Source organism: Sminthopsis crassicaudata, chromosome 3 (genome assembly GCF_048593235.1).
Source record: "Sminthopsis crassicaudata isolate SCR6 chromosome 3, ASM4859323v1, whole genome shotgun sequence".
Lineage (NCBI taxonomy): Eukaryota > Metazoa > Chordata > Mammalia > Dasyuromorphia > Dasyuridae > Sminthopsis > Sminthopsis crassicaudata.
Window position 1 is genome coordinate 418,395,648 of NC_133619.1, and position 25,700 is coordinate 418,421,347.

General features: G+C 32.8%; 1 protein-coding gene across 2 annotated transcripts in view; it reads left to right on the plus strand.

Annotated features, from left to right (window-relative positions):
- Positions 1-25,700, plus strand: part of COL5A2 (collagen type V alpha 2 chain) — a 184,685-nt gene that overhangs the window by 88,081 nt on the left and 70,904 nt on the right. Inside the window, exons 2-8 of one of the 2 annotated variants that reach the window (XM_074302888.1) lie at positions 12,587-12,814; positions 14,150-14,163; positions 14,855-14,887; positions 15,729-15,761; positions 17,664-17,717; positions 24,239-24,349; positions 24,754-24,831. In XM_074302888.1, the coding sequence (XP_074158989.1) occupies positions 12,587-12,814; positions 14,150-14,163; positions 14,855-14,887; positions 15,729-15,761; positions 17,664-17,717; positions 24,239-24,349; positions 24,754-24,831 (551 nt within the window). Of the gene's footprint in view, positions 1-12,586; positions 12,823-14,149; positions 14,164-14,854; positions 14,888-15,728; positions 15,762-17,663; positions 17,718-24,238; positions 24,350-24,753; positions 24,832-25,700 lie in introns of both variants that reach the window. The other variant, XM_074302889.1, reaches the window with a different exon arrangement.

Genomic DNA, 25,700 nt, shown 5'->3' on the forward strand with positions numbered 1-25,700 from the left:
GAAGACAGATTTTATACCAGAAGAGTTCACAACAGAAAGTGATGGCTGCTTTTCCCTTTTATTAGAGGGAAATTTGGACCTTGATATTGCTGCTGCTGGTGATAGGGTGTGTTTGATTAGGGGGGCACAGAGTCCCTTGTTTACCTAATGGAGCTCATAGCTGGCACCTCCTTCTGTGTGAAGAGATGGAAAATTTGACTATATATGTCCTAGGTCAAACTGTTCATTGAGTTGTTTCATAATCAGAAACTAGGTTAAAAGTTGTCAAATGTTCTTCCCTTCTGTAATATTCATGCACAGATAGCACAGAACTAAAATGACAGAAAATGGTCTGAGTGCACCAAATTGGCTGTTGGATTTAGAGCCATTAAAAAAATTGATATAAAATTGAAAATATGGTTTTAAATTTAAAATACTGTGTTTGTGTGTGTGTGTGTGTGTGCCCCCTTTGTTACCCAACCTCATTCCGAGTCTTCCCAAATAATTAAATAAATAAGTAGCTGCAACATGGATATTTGTCTGTGAGAAGTCCAAGCATAAGGACAGTTACATAAAAAGGACAACAGGCTCAGGGTGTGGCCTCTTTTGGGTGCTCCCATTTGTTGATAACTTGCGTCGTTATTGCTGGTTGATGGATTTTGTCTGCCACCTAGTGATGAACAACTGAATATAAAAACTAAGACTAGAAGAAAGTAAAAGAAACTCTTAAGAAATCATGCAGAATACAGCATAATGGAGTCATTTCCAAAGAAAACTTGGTCACAGAAGAAAACTCTCACATCTAAGATAGCAACGCCAGCAGAGCTGTGGTAATTACTTATAATGGTTTGGATTGATTAATTGGAAGATTGTATGAGGATAAAATAATCACATAGCCTAAAAAATTAACATTTTGAGACTTCTCCCCCCCCACAAAAAGTTCATAAGCCTACAAAATTTTAAACTGTCTTATGAAACTTTTACTTATCTATTTCATATTTGCAGGTATTATTACATCTAAAATAATAACATTAGCCTAAAATATAGTATAATATTATTGTTCAGGAGGCATATTTCATACTTTATGTATTTTTTTTTTTCTTTATCCAATCTAATACTTAAACTTTTAAAAAAGATTCTAGTCTTCTGAGAATTTGTGTGGGTAATGTAGGATTCAGATACTGAAGGGGATAATAATTTTTAAATATACAGTGTCAGACACGTCATAAATACTGCTTACTGATTGATTCTATATATTGCTTTCAAAGCTTATTTACTTTTGTGGGGCAAGTCAGACTTGGTTTAAGTGCCTTGCCCTGGGTCACACATCTAGTGTCAAGTATCTGAGATCACATTTGAATTTAGGTTCTCCTGAATCCACTGCAAAACTTAGCTATCTCTTATTTACTTTTTTTTTTTTTTTAAAGAAATTGAATTTCAACGGACTAAGGTGCTCTCAATGAACGACTTCATTTACTAATAAAGATCAACAACTTTTCTGAGAGGTGCAATGGACTTGCCCAGGGTCACTTGATCAATAAACAGAACTCACACCCAGTTATTCTTGATTCTTGGGCCAGGTCTCAATCCATGCTGGACTATGATAGTGGATGTAAAAGATAACCTCACCATTGGAGGCATGGATATTTTTAAAACGTGCGACAATCATGACATATTCTATTCTTTCTAACCACAGTTTATTTGTACATACATTTATTCAAAAAATGAGCAAAAGGCGTTCAACATATATTTGTGCCACCTGCAGTAGAGGGATAAAGGAAAGGAGCAGGGAGAAGAAAAAGAGTTCTGGAGTCCAGAAGTAGCATAACATCTCTGCTGTTCAAGTGCATTCCAAACAAACTTTTCCTTTTCCTTTTACATCCAAATGTCTAATCTCAGGGCAAAAAGGACTGAAATGATATTCAGACTGTTCTCTACCGTTATCTTTTGAAGAAAAAAAAAAATCATTGACCCAAATGACTATCCTAGTGATCCTCCAAAGTCCTCAGCATTATATAGAAAAAAAAAAAAAGAAAGAAAATTGAATATGGAGTATCATGGTCTAGATTTGAATCCTTGTTCAGCTACTTTCTACCTAAAAGATCTTAAGAAAGAGACTTTATTTCTTTGTTCTCAGTGCTCTCATTGGTAAAATAAGGTGAATAGTCCTTAAAGGTTCCTTGCAAGCCTAAAAGGCTCTGGTCCCATGACCTCCATAGGTTTACACAAGATATTATTAGCTAGTATTTATGAAGCAATTTAAGGTTTTCAAAGTGCTTTAGCTATAGTAGCACGTTTGATCTTCACAAGCATTCCAGGAAGTAGGTCCTATTACCCTCATATTGTAGATGAGAAAACTTAGGCTGGCAAAGGTTGTGACTTACTTGGAGTCACAAAGCTAATAAGTGTCTGAGTTAAGATTTAAATTCATCTTCCTGATTCTAAACCCAGAAAAAAAATGAAACAGAGCTAGAGAGAGAGAACAAAGGGAGAGAGATAAATAGACAGAGACAGAGAGACAGAGACAGAGACAGACCGAAACAGAGACAGATAGAGACAGAGACAGAAAGAGAGAGAGAGACAGACAGACAGACAGACACAAAAATATTCATTTTTCTCAAATGGCCCAGAAATAATGACAGACAAGGAGTAGGCTATGCCATACCTTTTGCCTTTCATTATCTTTAATTTGACATTTATTTTTCTTTTTTCTTCCCCTTCTTCCAGCACCAACTAGCTGCTTCTTGTTTATTTTATTAAAAAATGAAATTGAAACTGTGATTTCAATGATGTAGGGTATTCCCAGTGAACAATTTCCTTTATTCTTTCCTTCCTCTTGTTTACTCTTTCTTGATAGCTTTAGATTTCCAGGTCTTAACACACTCAGTACATTGCCAACCCCTTTAGGTAGGGACATAGGACATATTTACATATTTTTCTCTAGTTGCTTTTTTTGATTGGAACCTAGTAATACTGATAGCACTTCTTGAACTGTATTGCATTGAACACATTATTAGATCTGTGGATCCAGAAACAAAACTCAGGTTGACTGAAATGCTAGTACACCAAGACTTTTAGGACAATCTCTATTGTAGTACAATCTGTATAAATATTGTAAAATCTTTTTCAAAACATGAAACTTGGTATTTGCAAATATTCAGTGACTTCTCAGAAAGTCATAGAGTACAGTGAAGGACATTATCAAGGTCATGCTCTTGTTTGGTCAGCTAGGTCAAAAAATTCAGGGGAAGAGAAAAGAATTCACTATGGAATCCTACGGGTCTGAGCTTTGAGTCTTTTTTTTTTTTTTTTTTTTTTTTTTTAATTCAGTTTCTATCTGGAATACAATCTGGGCTATCCTAGAGTTAGCTCATACTATCTCAGGAATCCAGGTGGTCAAATATTCAGTGAGCATATATACACCTCAGAAATTGGCAAACATCCACAAGTATTTTCTTTATTGTTTTGTTGATTGTTTAGATTTAAAGTAATGAAGAAAACATTAACAATGGAAATTAAAGTTCAAAGTATGTACATTTTGGGGGAGGCTATTTAAACATTTACTAGTTCTTCTAGGTGAAAGTTTGGTTATCATTTCTTTTCCTGGAAGTTCTTTGTATGAGAGATAGCTTTGTGACTTGGGCCTTGTAGGAGTAAAAAAACCTATATAAAATATAATAATAATATGTATATGTATAATAGTAATTATTATATAATAGTGCTTTAAGGTTTGCAAAATGTTTTACATTTATTGTCTCATTTGTTCTTGATTTATTTCATTTGTAATGCTTGGAACAAACTTGGGCATATTGTTGGAGGAAGATAAATGCCTTTTGATGGAGAGGAGAATCAACTTATTATTCTTCATCTAAAAACAACTATGATACCACACTCAGGAAGCATTTTTCCATATATTAAACATCTGGGAAGAATGTTTAAAAATGTTAGACAAAAAATAACTCACTCAAGAGAATGGAGAGATAAATACCATTGTATAGTATCATAGTGGAAAAATACATTATGCTTTTGCTAATGGTTTTACTTCCCAAAGTAAACTATGAAATTATTTTCTTAAACTTTCATTTGAAGGCATATGTAAATCATATTACACTATAAACTCATGTAATACAGAATGAGCAAACTTTTTTTTTAAACTTAGACATCCATAAGGCCTGTATTTGTAGGAAAATAATAGTTATTGACATATAATCTATTTGTATTATTACTTTTGTACTCAAAGGGAGAGCAAATTCTAATGTCAATATATTATTTTTTTGCTGTAAAGTTTTTTTTTTTTTTTTTTTTTTGCTCAGTTTTATTATTCTTTTTTTTTTTTTTTTTTTTTATTATATATATATATATATATATATATTTTATAATATTATCCCTTGTATTCATTTTTCCAATTTACCCCCCTCCCTCTATTCCCTCCCCCCGACGACAGGCAATACCATACATTTTACATGTGTTACAATATAGTCTAGGTACAATACATGTGTGCGAATATCACTTTCTTGTTGCACAATAAACATTAGATTCCGAAGGTACATGCAACCTGGGCAGACAGATATTAGTGCTAACAATTTTCATTCCCCTCCCAGTGTTTCTTCTCTGGGTGCAGCTACCTCTGTCCATCATTGATCAACTGGAAGTGAGTTGGATCTTCTTTATGTTGAAGATTTCCACTTCCATCAGAATACATCCTCATACAGCATTGTTGTTGAAGTGTACAGTGATCTTCTGGTTCTGCTCATTTCACTCAGCATCAGTTGATTTAAGTCTCTCCAGGCCTCTCTATATTCCTCCTGCTGGTCATTTCTTACCGAGCAATAATATTCCATAACCTTCATATACCACAATTTACCCAACCATTCTCCAACTGATGGACATCCATTCATCCTCCAGTTTCTAGCTACAACAAAAAGAGCTGCCACAAACATTTTGGCACATATATGTCTCTTTCCGCTCTTTAGTATTTCTTTGGGATATAATCCCAGTAGTAGCGCTGCTGGGTCAAAGGGTATGCACAGTTTGATAACTTTTTGGGCATAATTCCAGATTGCTCTCCAGAATGGCTGGATTCTTTCACAACTCCACCAGCAATGTATTAGTGTCCCAGTTTCCCCACATCCCCTCCAACATTTGTCATTATTTGTTCCTGTCATCTTAGCCAATCTGACAGGTGTGTAGTGGTATCTCAGAGTGGTCTTAATTTGCATTTCTCTGATCAGTAGTGATTTGGAACACTCTTTCATGTGAGTGGATATAGTTTCAATTTCTTCCTCTGAGAATTGTCTGTTCATATCCTTTGACCATTTATCAATTGGAGAATGGTTCGGTTTCTTATAAATTTGGGTCAGTTCTCTATATATTTTGGAAATGAGACCTTTGTCAGAACCTTTGTTTTTAAAAATATTTTCCCAATTTGTTATTTCCCTTCTAATCTTGTTTGCATTAGTATTATTTGTACAGAAACTTTTTAGTTTGATGTAATCAAAATCTTCTATTTTGTGATCAATAATGATCTCTAGTTCTCCTCTGGTCATAAATTCCTTCCTCCTCCACAAGTCTGAGAGGTAGATTATCCTCTGTTCCTCCAATCTATTTATTATCTCCCTCTTTATGCCTAAATCATGGACCCATTTTGATCTTATCTTGGTATATGGTGTTAAGTTTGGATCCATATCTAATTTCTGCCATACTAATTTCCAGTTTTCCCAACAGTTTTTTCCGAATAATGAATTTTTATCCCTAATGTTGGAATCTTTGGGTTTGTCAAAGATTAGATTGCTATAGATGTACCCTTTTTTGTCCTTTGTATCTAATCTGTTCCACTGATCTACCGGTCTATTTTGTAGCCAATACCAAATGGTTTTGGTGACTGCTGCTATATAATATAGCTTTAGATCAGGTACACTTAGACCACCTTCCTCTGAGTTTTTTTTCATTAGTTCCCTTGCAATTCTTGACCTTTTATTCTTCCATATGAATTTTGTTGTTATTTTTTCTAGGTCATTAAAATAGTTTCTTGGGAGTCTGATTGGTATAGCACTAAATAAATAGATTAGTTTGGGGAGTATTGTCATCTTTATTATATTCGCTCGGCCTATCCAAGAGCACTGAATGTCTTTCCAATTATTTAAATCTGATTTTATTTTTGTGGCAAGTGTTTTGTAATTTTTCTCATATAATTCCTGACTTTTCTTTGGTAGATGGATTCCCAAATATTTTATACTCTCAACATTTGTTTGGAATGGAATTTCTCTTTGTATCTCTTGCTGTTGCATTTTGTTAGTGATATATAAAAATGCCGAGGATTTATGTGGATTTATTTTGTATCCTGCCACTTTGCTGAAATTTTGAATTATTTCTAGTAGCTTTTTAGCAGAGTCTTTGGGGTTCTCTAAGTATACCATCATGTCATCTGCAAAGAGTGATAGCTTGATTTCCTCATTTCCTACTCTAATTCCTTGAATCTCTTTTTCGGCTCTTATTGCCGAGGCTAGCGTTTCTAGTACTATATTGAATAGTAATGGTGATAGTGGGCAACCTTGTTTCACTCCTGATCTTACAGGGAAAGGTTGCAGTTTATTTCTATTGCATATTATGCTTACTGACGGTCTTAAATATATACTCCTGATTATTCTAAGGAATAATCCATTTATTCCTATACTCTCAAGAGTTTTTAGTAGGAATGGATGTTGGATTTTGTCAAATGCTTTTTCTGCATCTATTGAGATGATCATATGGTTCTTATTAATTTGATTATTAATATGGTCAATTATATTAATAGTTTTCCTAATATTAAACCAGCCCTGCATTCCTGGAATAAATCCTACTTGATCATAGTGTATTATCTTGGAGATGATTTTCTGAAGTCTTTTTGCTAATATCTTATTTAAGATTTTAGCATCAATATTCATTAAGGAGATTGGTCTATAATTTTCTTTCTCAGTTTTCGATCTACCAGGTTTAGGTATCAGTACCATGTCTGTGTCATAAAAGGAGTTTGGTAGGACTCCTTCATCCCCTATTTTTTCAAATAATTTATATAACATTGGGGCTAACTGTTCTTTAAATGTTTGGTAGAATTCGCATGTGAATCCATCTGGCCCTGGGGATTTTTTCCTGGGGAGTTGATTAATAGCTTGTTCTATTTCTTTTTCTGAAATGGGACTATTTAAGCAATTTATCTCCTCCTCTGTTAATCTAGGGAGCCTATATTTTTGGAGAAAGTCATCCATTTCACTTAAGTTATCAAATTTATTGGCATAAAGTTGGGCAAAGTAACTCCTTATTATTTCTCTAATTTCCTCTTCATTGGTGGAAAGATCCCCCTTTTCATTTGTAAGACTATCAATTTGATTTTCCTCTTTCTTTTTTTTGATCAAATTTACCAAAGGTTTATCTATTTTATTGGCTTTTTCATAAAACCAACTCTTGGTTTTATTTATTAATTCAATAGTTTTTTTACTTTCAATTTTATTGATTTCTCCTTTTAATTTTTGTATTTCGAGTTTAATTTTTGGTTGGGGGTTTATAATTTGGTCTTTTTCTAGCCTTTTAAGTTGTAAGCCCAATTCGTTAATCTTCTCTTTCTCAATTTTCTTCAAATAAGCCTCTAAAGATATAAAATTTCCCCTTATTACTGCTTTAGCTGCATCCCAAAGATTTTGATATGATGTCTCATCATTATCATTATCTTGGGTGAAATTGTTAATTGTTTCTATAATTTGCTCTTTCACCCAGTCATTCTTTAAGATGAGATTATTCAGTTTCCAATTACTTTTTGGTCTATTTACCCCTAACTTTTTACTGAATGTAGCTTTTATTGCATTGTGATCTGAGAAGAAGGCATTTATTATTTCTGCCTTCCTACATTTAATTTTGAGATCTTTATGTCCTAATATATGGTCAATTTTTGTATAGGATCCATGAACTGCTGAGAAGAAAGTATATTCCTTCCTATTGCCATTCAGTTTTCTCCAAAGGTCTATCATACCTAGTTTTTCTAATGTTCTATTTACTTTTTTAATTTCTTTCTTGTTTGTTTTGTGGTTTGATTTGTCTAAATCTGAGAGTGCAAGGTTGAGATCTCCCACTATTATAGTTTTACTGTCTATTTCTTCTTGCAGTTCTCTTAACTTTTCCTTTAGAAAGTTAGATGCTATACCACTTGGTGCATATATGTTTAGTATTGATATGGCTTCATTATTTATGCTACCTTTCAGCAGGATATAGTTTCCTTCCTTATCTTTTTTAACGAGATCTACTTCTGCTTTTGCTTGATCTGAGATAAGGATAGCTACCCCTGCTTTTTTGTCTTTACCTGAAGCATAATAAGCTCTGTTCCAACCTTTTACCTTTACTCTGTATGTATCTCCCTGCTTTAAGTGTGTTTCCTGTAGACAACATATTGTAGGGTTCTGCTTTTTGATCCAATCTGCTATCCGTCTCCGTTTGATGGGATCGTTCATCCCATTTACATTTACAGTTAAAATTACTAATTCTGTATTTCCTGCCATCGTATTATCCCCAGATTATACTTTTTTCCCTTGACCCCCCTGATCCCCCTCCCCGATATTTAATTTACAGACCCCCCTTGTGACGCGCAACCCTCCCTCTTTTTTTTTTTTTTTTTTTTTTTAGGATCCCTCCCCCCTCCCTCCAAGTCCCTTCACTTATTCTCCTTTTCCTTTCCCCTTTTCCTCTCCCCCCTTTTAATGAGGTGAGAGAAAATTCTCTGAAAAACAAATATGTTAATTATTTACTCTTTGAGCCTCTTCTGATGAGAGTAAGATTCACACAATGATTCTCCCCCTCACTAAGTTCCCTCAGATATGGTGTATTTTCTATGTCTCTTCCTGGGATGTAGTTTCCCTCTTTTTATCACTCCTTCCCCTTTTTCTGAACCGACCTCCTTCCCTTTACCACACCCCCCTTTTTTTCTTTTATATCAGTAAAATCAAATTATCCTTGAGTATTTTTTATATACCCACAACAAAGTTACAGTTCTCAAGGGTTCTGTGTACCTTTTTCTGTTTCTCTTCAGTCTTGTGGATGTAGATCAAATTTTTTGTTTAAGTCTGGTTTTTTTCTTAGAAACATATAGAATTCCTCTGTTTCATTGAATGACCATCTTCTTCCATGGAAAAAGATGCTAAACTTAGCTGGGTAGTTCATTCTTGGTTGCAGTCCTTGATCTTTTGCCTTTCGGAATATCAGGTTCCAGGCCCTTCTATCTTTTAATGTGGAGGCAGCCAGATCTTGGGTGACCCTTATTGTGGCACCTTGGTATTTAAATTGTTTTTTTCTAGCTGCTTGCAGGATTTTCTCCTTTGTGTGGTAATTCTGCAGCTTAGCCACAATATTCCGTGGTGTTCTTTTTTTAGGGTCTATTTCAGAAGGAGTTCGATGAATTCTTTCCACATCTACTTTCCCTTCTGTTTCTATTATCTCTGGACAGTTCTCTTTGATAATTTCCTGTAAAATAGAATCTAGGCTCTTTTTTTGGTCATAGTTTTCTGGAAGTCCAATAATCCGCAGATTATCTCTCCTAGATCTATTTTCCAGGTCTATAGATTTTCCCAGTAAGTATTTGACGTTGTTCTCCAGCTTCTCATTTTTTTTGTTTTGTTTGACTGATTCTTGGGTTCTCTGTGAATCATTCATTTCTATTTGTTCCATCCTGACTTTTAAGGAGTTATTTTCTTCTTTCACAGTTTTTAGTTCTTTTTGTAAATGCCCAATTTCGTTTTTAAATGAATTATTTTGCTCTATTGAGTTTTTTTCCATTTCCCTAATTTTTTTTTTTTGAGAATTATTTTCTTTTTCCAATTCAGAAATTCTATTTTCTTGAGACTTTTTTATCTTTTCCAATTCAGAAATCCTACTTTCCTGTGTTTTTTTAACCTTTTCTAATTCACTAATTTTGTTTCCCTGCATCTCCTGTGAATTCTTTATTTTTTCCAACTCCAATTTCAGGACATTATTATTCTCTATCATAACTTCCCTTTCTTTTCCCCATTTTTCTTCGATCTCCCTCAATTTCTTAAGAGCTTCTTCTAGGAGAGAGTTATGTGATGGGGGGCAGGAATCGTTCCCCTTTAGGTTGTTATCTGATTCTCTGCTGTCAACTTCCTCGGGGTTGGACACCCGCTCTTTCTCTGTATAGAAGGAATCTATGGTTTTTCTAGCTTTTTTGTTCATACTTAAAAAAAATCTTTTGGGATCTGTCTCTGGGGTAGGAAATTATTTACTTCTTTACCAGCTTCCTCCCAGACGGGATGGATGCAGCGGCTCCTGAGCCTGAGCTAAGAGAGAGCTCTGGGAGAGAGTTCCCCACCCTCTCCCTGGGAGTGCCTCAGAGGTGATTAGCACTGCTGTGCTTTGAGGGCGTAGAATAGTGAAGACTGCAGGAAGCCCAGGCTATGTGTCCGGGTGGGGAGTGGATGTCTGCAGCAGGTGACGTAAGAAGCCCCTGCGCTCAAACTGGAAGTGTCTGCCAGAAACCGCGGTCCCTAGTTCAAAGGTTCCGCTTCTCTGGGACTTCCTGGAGCTGAGTTCCACTCCCTCCAGCTAAGCTAGGCAGTGTGTGTTGCCTTGGGCCGTATCCACCCACTTGTCAGTCTCTTAACTATTCTCAGGAGGTAGCTGAGGCCACACCCCCTGGTGCCGAGTCACCCCCAGGGTCCGGGGAAAATTTAATCTGAGTTTTAAAATATTTTGGCTTTTTCTTCTGAACTGCTAAATAATTAGCAGAGAAGAGCTAACAGCCTGTGCCAGATTCCTTTACCTCAGTGGCTTCTCTGATCCCAGAGCCCTTCCCAGCGCAATGGGCGCAGTGTGCCCCTACCCCACCGTCTGTGCTGGTCTTTCTTATTCCTCCCCTGAGAACTGACCTTTCCTGTTGAAACTCCAGATTCTCTTCAGCTGGTAAGTCGTGCTTCCAGTCCTTGTGGTATCTATCAGTCCTGAGCTAATTTTGAGACTTAATTTATCTAATTGGTTGTGAGGGAGTGAGGACGTTCACTGAGTCGTGTGTTTCCTCTCCGCCATCTTCTGCTGTAAAGTTTTTAAAATTTTGCTTGACTTCAGGTTAAACTTAAGGAAAATATTTAACAGAGATCATATACCAATTTGTTATATTGTTTTGAACTTGTTTTCCTTCATGAAAATATGATTTTGAAGTAAACAAAGTGAAAACATATAGAATGAGTTCTTGTCTCATTATGATTTAAGAGAAAACCTTATTTCATAAGGTCACAACTCAGGATTAGATTCATCTGTTCCTGATTGTATGGTACAAAGTCCTTCTTGCTATGCCTCTGTAATGTGGAGGGAAGTAGGATTTTGAAAGCTTTGCCACTGAAGTACTAACAGGTCTCACCTATCTGTCATTGTATCATTGGGCAACAGCTCCTTAATTTGGGGACAATTTACTCATCATAAGGTTGGTCATCAAGTGATTTTTAGTCACAGTAACATTAAATTTTCAGCTATAGTTGAAAGAGGACTTTAGTCTTCATTGGTATAAGACTTGTTCACATGGGGGAAAAAAGCATAAATTCTTGCACTATTTAAATCTGCTTAAAAAGACCAGAGCAACTAGGTGGCAAACTGGATAGAATGCCATGTCTGAAATAAAGAAAATTCATTTTTGTTAGCTCAAATATGGCCTCATTTAGTAGCTGTTTGACTCTGGGAAAGTCAATCCAGTTTGATTCAGTTCCTCATTGGTAAAATGACCTAGAGAAGGAAATGGCAAATCATTCCTGTGCCTTTGCCATGAAAACTCCAAATGGGACCATCAAGAATCAGATGCGTCTTAAACAATTGAACAATGCCACCACCACCAAACGATTTAGCTAGATTGTCAACATTACTTGATGTGTTTCTTTTATCTTATTTGATCTATTAACCACTTGGAAGTTCTTAAAACCACAATATGTACTGTAGATTTTATTACTTTTTTTGGAGAGGTTCATTGGGGTTAAGTGACTTGCCCAGGGTCACAGTTAAGTGTCTGATTTCAGATTTGAACTTAGATCCTCCTGACTTAAGGGCTGGTGCTCTATCCTGCCCCATTTAGCTGCCCCATATAGCTTATACTACAGAGGTCACCACGTAATGACAGAATGTTTATGACACTCACCTTGAAATTGTTTACATTGCACTCTTTTCAGCTGTCATTTCATATTAATTTTTAGAACTCTGTGCTGATTTTTTCCTGAATTGCTCTCTCCATGTGTTTTAAAATCTGCTTCAAAATTTCTATCTCTTTTTGATCATTCTTTTTCTCTTTGTCTTCTAAGGATTTAGATACTGTTTGTTTACTCTTTATATATATTTTATTAATATTTTCTGCTTTTTAATCACTTTAATTTCCTAGCCATATTTCTTCTCCTTCTCCTTTTTTCTTTTTCTTCATCATCGTCGTCGTCGTCATCATCATCATCATCATCATTATCATCATCTAATTCTTCTTCTTCTAAGATATCATATGTTTCATGCTTGGAGAATGTTGTTGAAAGACTTTACTCATAATTATCCCAGGATGCAGAAACTTCAACGTATCAATAACATTCCCCATTCTTTTTTTTCCTAGATGGATATGATGAAGAAATAGCCTGCACACAGAATGGTCAGATGTACTTGAACAGAGATATTTGGAAACCAGCCCCTTGTCAGATCTGTGTCTGTGATAATGGAGCCATTCTTTGTGACCAGATCCAGTGCCAGGAAGTGTTAGATTGTGCAGATCCAATTACTCCTTCTGGAGAGTGCTGTCCTGTCTGTCCAAATACAGCTGGTGGTGGCAATAATCCCAGTTTTGGTAAGAATGCCAGAAATTTGCTATTTTACCCAGAAGGTTGATTAATATTGTCTATCATTAGAAGTTATACAGGATCAATTCATCAGATTTGGACTTTGGGATTCCTCATATTTCACTGTGAAGAAGATGGGAAGGGAATAGGAATAGTCCAAGATTGCAAAATAATCTACCAAGACCTTAAGAGAAAGTCCAATCCTGATGTTATATTCTACTTAAGAAATAATTACTTGTTACCAGAGTTGTGATGGAATCATCTGAAATTTCATAACTATAGGGGTTGTAGAGGTTGTCTAGGAAGTCTATTAGTAATATGGAATTAGCTCAACCAAATTTCCATAGTATATGAATTTATTTGCCCCCATCTTACCCCATCTCTAGGATATAAATGATAAAGGAACTATATATATATATATATATATATATATATATATATATATATAATTGTAGCAGTGAGGAAACAGCTTTTAAGGAGAAATGGGAGTGAAATTTGAAGAAGAAATGAAGTACATGAAAAAGTATGGACATTAGGGAAAAAAACCTTAAATATGTTTATCAGGAATTGTGCATATAAAAACTTTAGAGACAAGTATCTATCTGAAAATAAGGTAGTTTGTGATTTATATGTAGTCTCAGAGGATAGTCATGCCATTAGATGGAAGTTATAAGGAAATATAATTTAGCTTCATATAAAGAACTTTCTAACACTTAAAAAAATAAATATTACATCAGCAGGAAGTTCTCACCATAGATCAAATAGAGTCTGTATGATTATTTATTTACCAGGGAGATTTGTCAAAAATAAAAAGACTCAGGTAGGAAGGATATTAGAAAAATAAATGAATCCCACAGCCATCTCTGATCTCATCAAACTCTAAGACTTTGTGAAAAGTGTTTTTTATAATTATAGATCCTATAAATTGACAACAATAAATTTATATAAACTTTATTAAGCTTTTGACAAAAGAAAATTCTAAATGTATGTACATTATTAATGAATAGTTATTTCATAAATTTTATTTATAATTCCATAACTTTAGTAATGATCACATAAGCAATATTTAATAATTATCTCAATAACACTGGGTGTTTCAAAAGTATTAATATTTTGGACTTCTCTGAAACATTTATCTAGTAATAAACATGTTTAGTAATTTCTGCTTTTGATGATGAAAGTCTTGATTTCATTGAATTTTTGGCCATAACTTTAAACTATTGCATAACTGTCATAGATTTTAAAAAGATTATTAGGGAATGCAGCATTTATAATTATTCAAATAGACTTTTAAATATTAACATTAATAATAATAAATAATGAATCTGTGCCTTTTTTTATAGGTAGAGGAAGAAAGGTAAGTTCATGTTTACTTTGCACTTTATTCATACTAGTCTGTAGCCATGCTAAAGATTTTTTATGAAGTACTATGCAAATACTAGTTCTTAGAATTATTATAATTATTCTTCTTCCTGTCATAGTTACTATGCCATCCAACCAGATAGAATTATTTTCCCATTATTAACATTAGGGAAATTCATTTCTGTTTAATTATTTATTGAGCACAGTGAATGAGTTATAGATAAGAGGTACATGATTATTATCTTTTAACTAATAATGTAAAAAAATCATCTGTGCTTTTGCCTTGCTTAGGAAAAGAAAATATCACCTCAATAAATCACCAAAGAATAGTAATTAATGACTCAAATTTTATTAAATGATATAGCTTATTTGGTGCAGATACTTGAAATTAATGATATTTTAACCAGAAATTGTCATAGAGACTGGACTATGATCCTATTTCAAGTGGACGAAGAGAATACTACCATGAAATTCACCTTGTTACTACTATCTGATCCCCCAAATACTTCAATCTATCAATATAGAACTAAGTTAAATTTATAAAAATAAGAGCTATTCCACTATAGATAAAAATTTTATTACCTATTTACCCATTTCTATGTGGTATGGTTAGGTATCATATAGTCTTAAAAACATTATTTGGTAAGGGTGCTCATTAATGATAATTTAAATTTTTTTCCCGATAGGGACAAAAAGGAGAACCTGGATTAGTTCCAGTTGTAAGTATTTATCTTCTTTCCCTGTCTAACAGTTTATAGAATTAAATATTTTTGATAGAAAACATGTACAAACTAATTCTTGAGTTGAGAAATACAACTCTATGTAAGTAAAGAACATAAATAACAACTTTGGAGTTTATTTGTTAATGATATTTGAATAAAAATGATGTCCTTGAATCTTTATCCAACTTTACCAAAGGACTAAAATATAACATTTGAAAAATTAATTTTATTTCATAATTATTTAGGAAACATTGAGTGGCCTCATGCATGTAAGAATGATGCTGTGATGATAACTCTACCATCCAGAGAGAAAAGTGAAAAAAAAAAGTTTTATTAATTCAAATAAACAGAAATCAAAATATCTCTGATATTGATAAAATTCTCAGAGAATATATATTTACATTTTTAAGTAATTAAAAATATGATGGCATTTCACTCTGATGGAATAAGAGAGACTTTTCATATTACATGAAATAAGAATGATAAATTAGACATTTATTGATCAGATGTCCTTTCTAATATTCACAGACATTAAATAAGCAAATGAGTTGTTGTCATTGTCTTGGGGTGCTGATATGCTTAAAATGCTGATATGCATGAAATGCTAATGGTTCATATAAAATTTCTTATTAGGCTAATCTTTGAATTCTTGATTATTTTTGATAATTTATGTGATTTAGATAAAGATAATAGAAAAATATAAGACTTTTATTGGATCATAGTCTATCAAGAAGATGGTCAGTGTAGTCCCTATTAATTTTTTCCAAAGAACATCACTATTATTCTTAGACTTGAAGAAAAAAAATAACTTGTTTTTTTTACTGATCCTTTTATTTAGGTAACTGGAATCCGAGGTCGCCAAGGACCAGCTGTAAGTATTATATTCTTTGAGAATTTTGTGACTGAAAGAATATTATATTTAGGAGAATATGATAAAATCTAAAGAAAATGGATCCAAAGAATCTGAAATCTAAAGCAAATACAGAAACAAAAAATCCCAAAGTTAGTTGGCCTGAATATTTCTCAAAAAGTTTTTTTTTTTTTGAGAAGGAATAAATAGAACAAAAGTTCATTTTGTAATAATTTATATTTTGAAAGACCAAGCTGTGTCAGTTTATGCAGTTTATCTGCACATACTTGAGATAGAAGAATTAAAATGTTATTTCAAAGTAAAATTATAACATCTACTTATAATTTTTGTACCTTAAGTGATTTTACATAGATATGAAATATTACAGTAAAATTACCAAAAATGTTAAAAATAATTCTTATATCATTTGACACAAATTCACATGCCTGATCCTGTGACTATTAATAATCCTGTTTTGTTAATGGAATTGTAGCGAGTAATTAGAAGACAAAAATTAAATATACAGTATTATTTCCTGGTGTTTCTGATTGAGATTATTAATTGGCTAATGATCTATGTATAGTACCTTTAAGCAACAAAAGAATCTAAGAACAACACATTTTTAATTAAGCATGGCAAGACTGCTGTGAATTTAACTTTAAATCATCATCTGTGTATTATACATGCCAAGATTTAAAACATACATAGCACCCCACACCAAAACAAAGCGTGACAGAGAAATCAAGTAAATTAACTTTAGTGAATTATGAATCTAGCATGGTCTAATCCATTCATTCTGAAACCTCTGCTTTTAACTAGTTCTGAATTTTGAATTTAATGTGTTCATGATCTGATTTATTGTGAAACTTTAGTTCTCAAGTGGTTCTAAACTTCAAATGAAATGTAGTTTATAGAAAAAGGTAAAGATGGAAGAATTTTTTTTTCTAAAAATCAACATTTCCAAGATGTTTGCTGCTTTCTTTAAGTCATATACCTGCCCTACTTAGGAGAAGATGAAATTTTAAAATATTTATTAGATATATCTTAAATAATTGTCATTAAAGTTCTTTTCTGAAATTCCATCTCAGTTTGAAGATGTTCTTGGGTTCTCAACAAATAGCTGAGCATACACTTGGGATAGTCCCATTAGAATGAATAAATTCCATGGCTTAATTTCTGCTGTGAGGAGCAGTTTACGTATACTTGCAAAAGCTCATGAACAAATAGTTTCATTTGACAGTAGGAGATGAGTAGGTGAGAATTCCATGGAATTATCTTCCAAGCTATGAGCTTAAAGGGAATATCCACATAAATGAAGTCATGAATCTACAACTACTTTTGAAAAAGAAACACAAACTATGGAAAGTGAAATGGGCATTCTATCCACAAATAAGTGATAAAGTTTGATGAACTACTTACAAAAAGTTTGAACATTTGTAAGTCATCAGTTGTCTACATACTTTTGTAATTGTCTCATTGCTTTCTTTGGGAATTTGACTAACTCCACTTTGATGTGTGTCAGGTAGACAGCAGGTAGCAGACAACAGTGAAAGTTTGTACTTTTAATTTTCTCTAATTTTTGAGGTTTCCATCTCAAGTTGAATGCTCAGAATGTAACAGTGATACAATATGTTAATATTTTTGGTGTTTTTTATCTATTTTGTGATTACATGAATAGTAACAGATTGGTTCTGAGAATTTTTTTTTTTTATTATAAAAGAGATTTGAAGCATCCTTCAGAAATGATGGACTATATCACACACACCTAATTTTATTTTCTGTATTATGAAAATTAAAGACATGCTTTTCAGTTTTTTTTCTTATTTTCTTATATCAACTAGGGTTTTAGTTTTTATCTTTGCATTGATGCATAAATTGTATATATCTCCATAAGAAACGTCATTTTCTTTATTTTGTAATTAGGGACCTCCAGGATCTCAAGGCCCAAGAGGAGAACGAGGCCCTAAAGGAAGACCTGTAAGTTATTAAAGACTGCCCTCATAGAAATATTCCTTTCCAGGTACACCTACAGTGATCCTGGGTAAAGTATTTGTTTTCAGTCTCCTGTCTTATTCCATTAAGCATTTTAGGTTTACTCTTTATTTGAGGTAATTATACAGACATAGTTCTACCTTAAATTTCAATAATTTATTTAGTGTTTATACAATATGGTCACTGGATGCATGACTTAGACAAATCATTTAATCTCTCAGTTCTTCAAATATCTTACTAATTGTCTCTTCTGAAGAATTAGTAATCTACATTGGTAAAAAGAGTTTCCCCGCTGAGAGTTAAACTACTCTAATGAAATCACAGGTTCAATCTCACCTCCTCTGCATTAAAAAGGATACTTATAAGCTTATAAGAGCACATTTCAAAATAAAACACAGAAGAAGGAAAATCATTAGCACATTGAATTGCTTTCTGATGTGACAACTTACTGATGTGGTTATTACTAAAATTATGTGATAATGCTGACCCATATAGGTGATATTTTTGTTCTATAGGATTAACTGCTAGGTGAAAGCAAAAGAGAAAAAAGATTATTCTTTCAAGTACAGTTATAAATTAAATTTCATAATTTCTCCAATAAACCTAATGTTGAGTAGGTCAAAACCTAGGATGCTATTAAAGGGTTTTTTTCTTTTTCAAAAGTTCTTGTTGTGAAAAAATAAAACCTCTACAGTAAAATGATCTACTATGCTCTCTTAATTTAAAACCAGAGAATAAATACAATAAAGATCAAACAGTTTAACTATTGTCAAATTGACATAAAGTATCAATACTATTGAATTCTTAAAGAATCTGATTTTTTTCTTGTTTCTTTATTACATATTCTCATAATATGCTTTCTACAAGTTAACAAATAGAATATTCTGATGAGCAATGCCATCATTTATCTGTGATTCAGTAGAATGCATTTAAAGTTTAATATTTTTTCTAATATATGCCTAAATTAGAGAATTGACTGCAACTGAACTTATTTTTTGCCTCCAAACATGAGAGTGGGTGGATAGGAATGAGTTAAAGAAAGAAACAAATCATGTAAAGAATTTCTAAAAGGTAATAAAATTCATTCCTTCTCTTATTCTTCCCAAGAGTTTTTAACCATAGTCACCAGACAAAGCTTTCTAGATTTGATATACTATCCCCGTCACAGACCCCTCCACTTTTATACACCTTGAATGTCCATTTCACCTACCCTGCTTCAGAAACCATTGTGATAGATTTATTTGCAGCTACTAAATAAAATCTTGAAAGGTGAAACCCATTGCCATGCCTGAATCTCTGGTTCTATCTGCCTAGTTCAAGGAACTGAGAATGTAAAGATTGAATTTTGTATAAAGTGCTCAACAAAACTCTGCCTTTTTTTTTTTTTAAACAAGGACCCTGCTCATGAGTAATGATTCTAGAAAAATCATATTCATTACTCATCTCTTTTTTTACTCATTCTCCCTTCTCTGCACACCACTGCAAGTTTTCTTGTATATATTTATATTGCATATATATATATGTGTATGTATATGTGTATATATATATATGCCTATTATATATATATTATATTGTCTCTGCAATTGAGAGTCTGAAAGAGAAAGCCAGAATCTTGAGAAATAAAGTGATTTGTCCAGAGTCACACAGTCTGATTTTGATTCCAGATCTTGATTTCCTGACCAGTTCTGTTTCTGGCACCATGTAAAAATGTTAAGGAATAAAGGGAAACTGAAGTCTGAGAACTTGATGACACCTCATCAAGTTAAATAGTGGATTATATGTTAAACAGTAGATAGAAGTGAAAAGAGGAAGGGATGTAATTGATTAAAGCTGTTTCTGTTGTGACTCAAGCTTCCTCCAATAGTGCTTCTTGTTCTTTTGGCTTCTAGGACTAGGGAAGGGGAAGCATAAAAATCAAATATTTACTAATGCCTATCAGGAACACCACTAAGTAATTTACACACATTATTTTATTTGATATTCTCAACAACTCTGTGAGATAGGTGCTATGATGCTTTCCATTTTACACTTGAGGAAATAGGCAGAGATAAAGTGACACAAAATCACAAACCCAGTAAGTTTCTGAGTCTGGATTTGAACTCAGTTGTGCTCCTAACTCCAACCTCAGCACTCTTATCCCTGGTGCCACTTACCTGCTGAGGTTATGGACAATAATTCTGCTTGTGAAACTGTGAAGTGAACTTTTGTCTTCTGTTTAACATTATGCCAGCCAGTCAACAGTTTATTAAATACCCACTATATGCAAAACATAAGACAAAGATGTTCTCTGCCTTTGAAAAAATTTATAGTCTTATAAGGGAAGATTATGCACGAAAGAAACTGTAAACATGGGAAAAATGAGGAATGATAGAAAAGCCAATGAAGTCCCCCAAAAGGGCAGCTATATGGGAAATGAAATGCCTTTGGTGAATCCCCTCTTTGAATACCCTTCTTTTGAAGTGCACATTTCTGCCATCTAATGGAGGTGAAGAGGGTAAAGATAAGGTATGAGTATAAGGGTGACTGAATCTTGAAGGATGATGAAGTTATTGCTTTTCTGAAGCATGTGGAGAAATCCTCAAGTAGTATAAGTGGGTTTGAAAAATGCATCTTCTCTCAGACTGCAAAAAGGGATTTTATGTGTGTGTGTGTGTGTGTGTGTGTCTTATGTGTGCCAAATTAAGTACTAGTTATAGTCTCAAGTTCCTCCCCTTTCCTGTTATACATTATATCTGCCAGCTATGGTGGGGAGAAGTGAAATCATACTGGCTGATTCTAAAGAGTCAAAACCGTCCTTAACAAGTAACTTCATCTATCTGAGACACAATCCCCTTATCTACAAGTTGAGAAGATTATATTAGATTACTTCTAAAATTAGAATGGAAAAAATTATGATTCTGTTCATGAGTTGTATTTACCCATATATGGCTGAACTAGTATGTCAACTATGAGTGTTTAAAGGTTGCCATCTAGTGGCAATTTAGAGATATTCCTTTTATTACTTTAGATTGTATTAAAAACAAAAGGATGATTAATGTTATGTGCCTTATGGGATTGCATTTAATTAAAAATGGAAACATATAAACATAAATTGACTATTATTTTTCTTCTCTAAGAATATGAATATAACATTTCTAGTTTCTAGTTTGCACATCAGTTGAATTTGGAACTTTTATAAAAATTGGTCTTTAGGACCTCCCAAGTTTATCATTTGAGACATTCCATTGGGTTTATTAAGTAACATTTTGGAGGGTGTTTTCATATATAATCTTATTAATAGATTAAATTCTCATTTAATAAAATGTTTTCTTTATTTTCAAAATCCCAGTTCTGTACATGTGGAGCCTATATTTTTCAATCAAGGTTTGGCATAATAAAACTTTAATTTGCATTTATTCATAAAGTATATTTATAGATAACTCTCCCAGAAAAATGGCTCTCTTAAATAGTGGAAGATGGAAAGATAATTTCTGTTTCTATAACTCCCTAGATTTTCCTTCACTTTGATGATGGAGAATAATATCTAGTACTATGTGTGTGTGTGTGTGTGTGTGTATGTGTATGTGTTTTGTCTTGCACGGCAAAACCTCATTAAAAGCATAGATTGTATATTTTATTTTCCATATATAATAATATCTATTTATGTTATAAATTATAGCATGTAATGAGTTAGTATGTAATGTCAATGAACATTTATTAAATACTTTCTCTGTTTCAGGAACTGTGCTAATTGCCAGGGATAAAATGAAAAGTAAAAGAAAGTTATTGTGTTTGACAAAGTCACAATCTAATCAGGGAGCAACATGCAGATATATACATACAAACAAAATATTAAAGGATATACATGTATATACATTATCTATCTATCTATATACACATACATATAAATTTGTGATGACAATTGTAGACTAAATTTTTAGTCTCTAGAAGTTACTTCAGTTACTTAAGAGGATAATTCACCTCCTCCTTCTCTTAGTAATTATGTAAAATTCTATTTCATTTTGACTCTATAGATTTGCATTTGGCAGCTTAAATATCAAGGTGAACCTTTATGTATAAAGAAGATACTTCACTGATCTGTTGGTTTTTAGAAATAAGTGCTGGCAAGGAGAGTTTTCTTTTCTAGGAAATTTAATGCTTGTCTAAAAAATTATAAAAAGAAAATATAAAATATAGGTTTCATAGACCATGCTATGTTTTCTACCACACAGGGACTAATTAGATTGATTAATTCAACAAACTGAATTTTTGTTTAGTACTATTAAAATCTATTTCTTTTCCAAATTTTAAAGTCAGCTATGAGGAGCAAATTGATTTATTATGTAAGTAAATTATAATAGCATTAGCAGGTAATAAAACAAACATATTCTATTTAAGTTTTATTCAACCCTCTTTAAAATCATAAAACTTGAACTACCTACTTTTACTACTTCCTTGTAGTAATTGTAGAGTAGTATTATTCCTTGATGAGTTTTCTTCTCTCTCACAATATACTAATCAATTTATGAAATGCTGACTCATTGGCAATTAGTGTTCTGTATGTTCTCATGTTTTACATAAGGAGGCTCTCCTCCTCTGTTGTTTTCCCTTTGAACTACCAATTACTTTCTAGCTATTCTCTTCTTTTGTCATAAAATTTATTATTGTTTTATAAATTCCTGATTTGACTCTTATTATTAAAAGCTAAAATTTAAGACTTTTAAGAATGAAAATGAACATATGAGGGTTGTGTATAGGGTTATTTCTGTATCATTGATTTGTGGAATTGACACCATTATTGTTGCTTTCTCCTCTGAAAAGCTTGACTGGGTTTTGTATCTCAGTGGTTTCCTCTATTGATCACTGGATTAGTTGAATTCTGGTTAGGAATAAAATAAAAATATAATAAAACATAAATGAACTTAATTGAGAGAATGAATTGATTGGAGATAGGAGTTGAGCAGATTGGGAAAAGTATTACTCTAGATATCACATAGTGAAGAAAATGACTTGCAAAAGAGAATAAGTTAACTATGTGAAGTCAATACTGTGAATAGCAAAATTGTACAACATATGTTAAAAGATTTTAAAATAGTTGTATTGAGTTTGAGAAGTTAATTTTTGGAGACTAAATAGTTAAATCAGTTTTTTTTTTCCTGTAAAATTCCCATGAATTAGTAGCTCTCTAAATGGAAGCTCATTTAGAGGAAAGATTGTCTTTGACTTTGCTTGCTTTTGTGTATTTCTACCAATATCATAAAATCTTAAATTGCTCTTTGAAATACCCCACAACTAAGTGACTTTCTAGGTTTCTTTGCCCCCTTTATATACAATTTTATCTGATATAAACTTGTCAATTTCTCTTTTGGAAAATTTCTCAGATTCTAAGGCAACAATTGATGGGAAGATATATTATTGGTTGTTTCTGTTCCTTAATCTACAGCTTTCAGACTAATAATGTAGTGAAGAAGAAAGAAAAGAAGGGAAGAGTTTATATTATTTCATGATCTTGGGGTAGAAACTGTGAGACATTATTGCTTGTGCATCCTCAAAGGCAAGGGTAGCAAATAACAACAGATGGCAAGAAAGCTATTTGTTTATGACTTGAATATGTCACAATTCAGCTCTTCAGAATCAGTTTTCAAACTTTGATGAATTATAAAATGATAATGAGATGGATGCAGAGATGAGTACAGGGGGCTAAAAACACTACTAGTATAATAGTTTGCTGAGATTATAATACTATTTCTCTATTATGCTCCCAATAAAATTAAATCTTCTGTTTATATAAAATTCTTCACAATATGAACCTTCCTATCTTTCCAGGATTATTATATATTACTCTTCTCTACGTACTCCACTGTTCCTCCATATTGGTCAACTTGCTTTGTCACACACAACATAACTGCTTTATCTTCCATCTCCATATCTTTGTATTAATATGTATTGTACTTCATGTTCAGAAACTAACTCTCATCACCCCTGGCATTTGGAATCTCAGACTTTTTTCAAGATTCAGTTCAAGCCTCAAGTTCTGTAAATGGTTTTCCCCAGTTCTCCAAGTTGCCATGTATCACTTTTAAGGCTACCATATATTTATTGCCTTTGTATCTATCTTATATTTACTTATAAATAGATATTTCCCTTTATTATGTAAAGCCTTCAGTCATAGACTAATTTTTTTTCCTTTTCTTTGTATTCTCAGTCCTTGTCATAGTGCCTGGCATATAGTAAGCACTTAAAATGATTGTTGACTGATATGTTGAATATGAATAATCATTCAATAAATGCATTTAATAGAAAATTTTTTGCCAAAATTATGTCTCCAATAGTAGAAATTCAGTGGAATACTGACTTTGATGATAGGGGCAGAATTATCTTATCATTAAACTGTATGAATGCCAAATTATTTCTGTAAATATCTACCAATAGATACATACTTTACACAAAGAAAACTGATCTGTTAGCTTTTCTTTCCCATATGAGTCTGGGAAAACAACTGTTATTTTTCTTCTCTTGTTTTCTAGGGTGCACGTGGTCCACAGGGAATTGATGGAGAACCGGGAATTCCTGGCCAACCAGGTGCTCCTGGACCCCCAGGACATCCATCCCATCCAGGGCCAGATGGCATCAGCAGGGTATGTTTTATTTATATGAAAGACTAAACATATTCAAACATATCTTTTACTCATTACTTGGTTATTAGTTTTTCTTACTATATTAGCTCATCACAGTATGGAGTTGATTCTTGGTTCTTCAGCAGCATTTACTTTAATGGATACTTAAGAATCATACCATCGATAATTCTTGATGTGATGTGCTTAATCTCTCTGAGATTCACCTTCCTTTTTTCTACAAAGGAGAAAATGATGTTTATACTTTCTAAGTATTGCTACATACTAAGTTTATAGGATTCAAGAATGAGTTGTTCCTACAAAGGGAATTTACAAAGATTTCCAATGTTAAGTAAAAAATAAAATCTGGTAATGTATGTGTGTGTTTCCTTTTCTGTGAGAATAATATTAATTTTCTCATCTTTTAGCCATTTTCAGCTCAGATGGCTGGGTTAGATGAAAAATCTGGACTTGGAAGTCAGATGGGACTGATGCCTGGTTCTGTGGTAAGTACATATGTTTAATTTAAGTACTTTTGGAGTGGAGGGAATCATATGTGAAAAGATAGACTTCACTAAATTAACTCTCTACCTAATAGTTGTTAATGTACAAATCACAATTATGGATGCACATATTCCAATACCAGATTATGTACTATCATTATTAGTGGTGTTGGCATTTATTTAATTTAAAATTTTTGTTTAAACTTATTATTTGTTTTCCTTTCTCCTTTCTGAGCTCAGTAATGAAAAATATATGAATCTGGACTGGCCAGATCTTTGCAAAATTTTGGTACAAGAAAAGTTATCTTTGTAATTTTTTATTTTATATTTCTTTGTATTTGGAAGCACTTTTCTTGGGTGACAAATGTCTTTGTGCCTTTCCAAATTTTCTCACTGTCATATCATATGCTTTCATAGTTATTTCCTTTCTGTTCACCATTAAGGCTTCCATTCCCTCAATGAAGCAAATTTAAACTACGGTTGGCAATAAAATATCATTTTAAACAGCCTATAAGAATTTGAAGACAAATAGTCTGTCACCAAAACTTTATATCTCCACCAGAACCTAGACATTATCTATTTATGTTAAATACTACCAGTGTAAACATGACCATCTTAACTCCCATCAGCCTCTATTTCTTTACCTGACAAATTATGTTGTTGAACAGTTGAGCTAAATGTTCTTGAAAAGAACATTCCAATTTTAAATCTTTAACAAGTTCTCATAAGCACTTTAGTTGTTGTTAATAGTATTTTTCAATACTCTAATACATCTATAATGAATGAATGAATGATTTACTAGCTGTATACTTTGTGCAAAGCACTATTCTTTTTTTTTTTTTTTTTTTCTTGCTGAGGCAACTGGAGTTAAG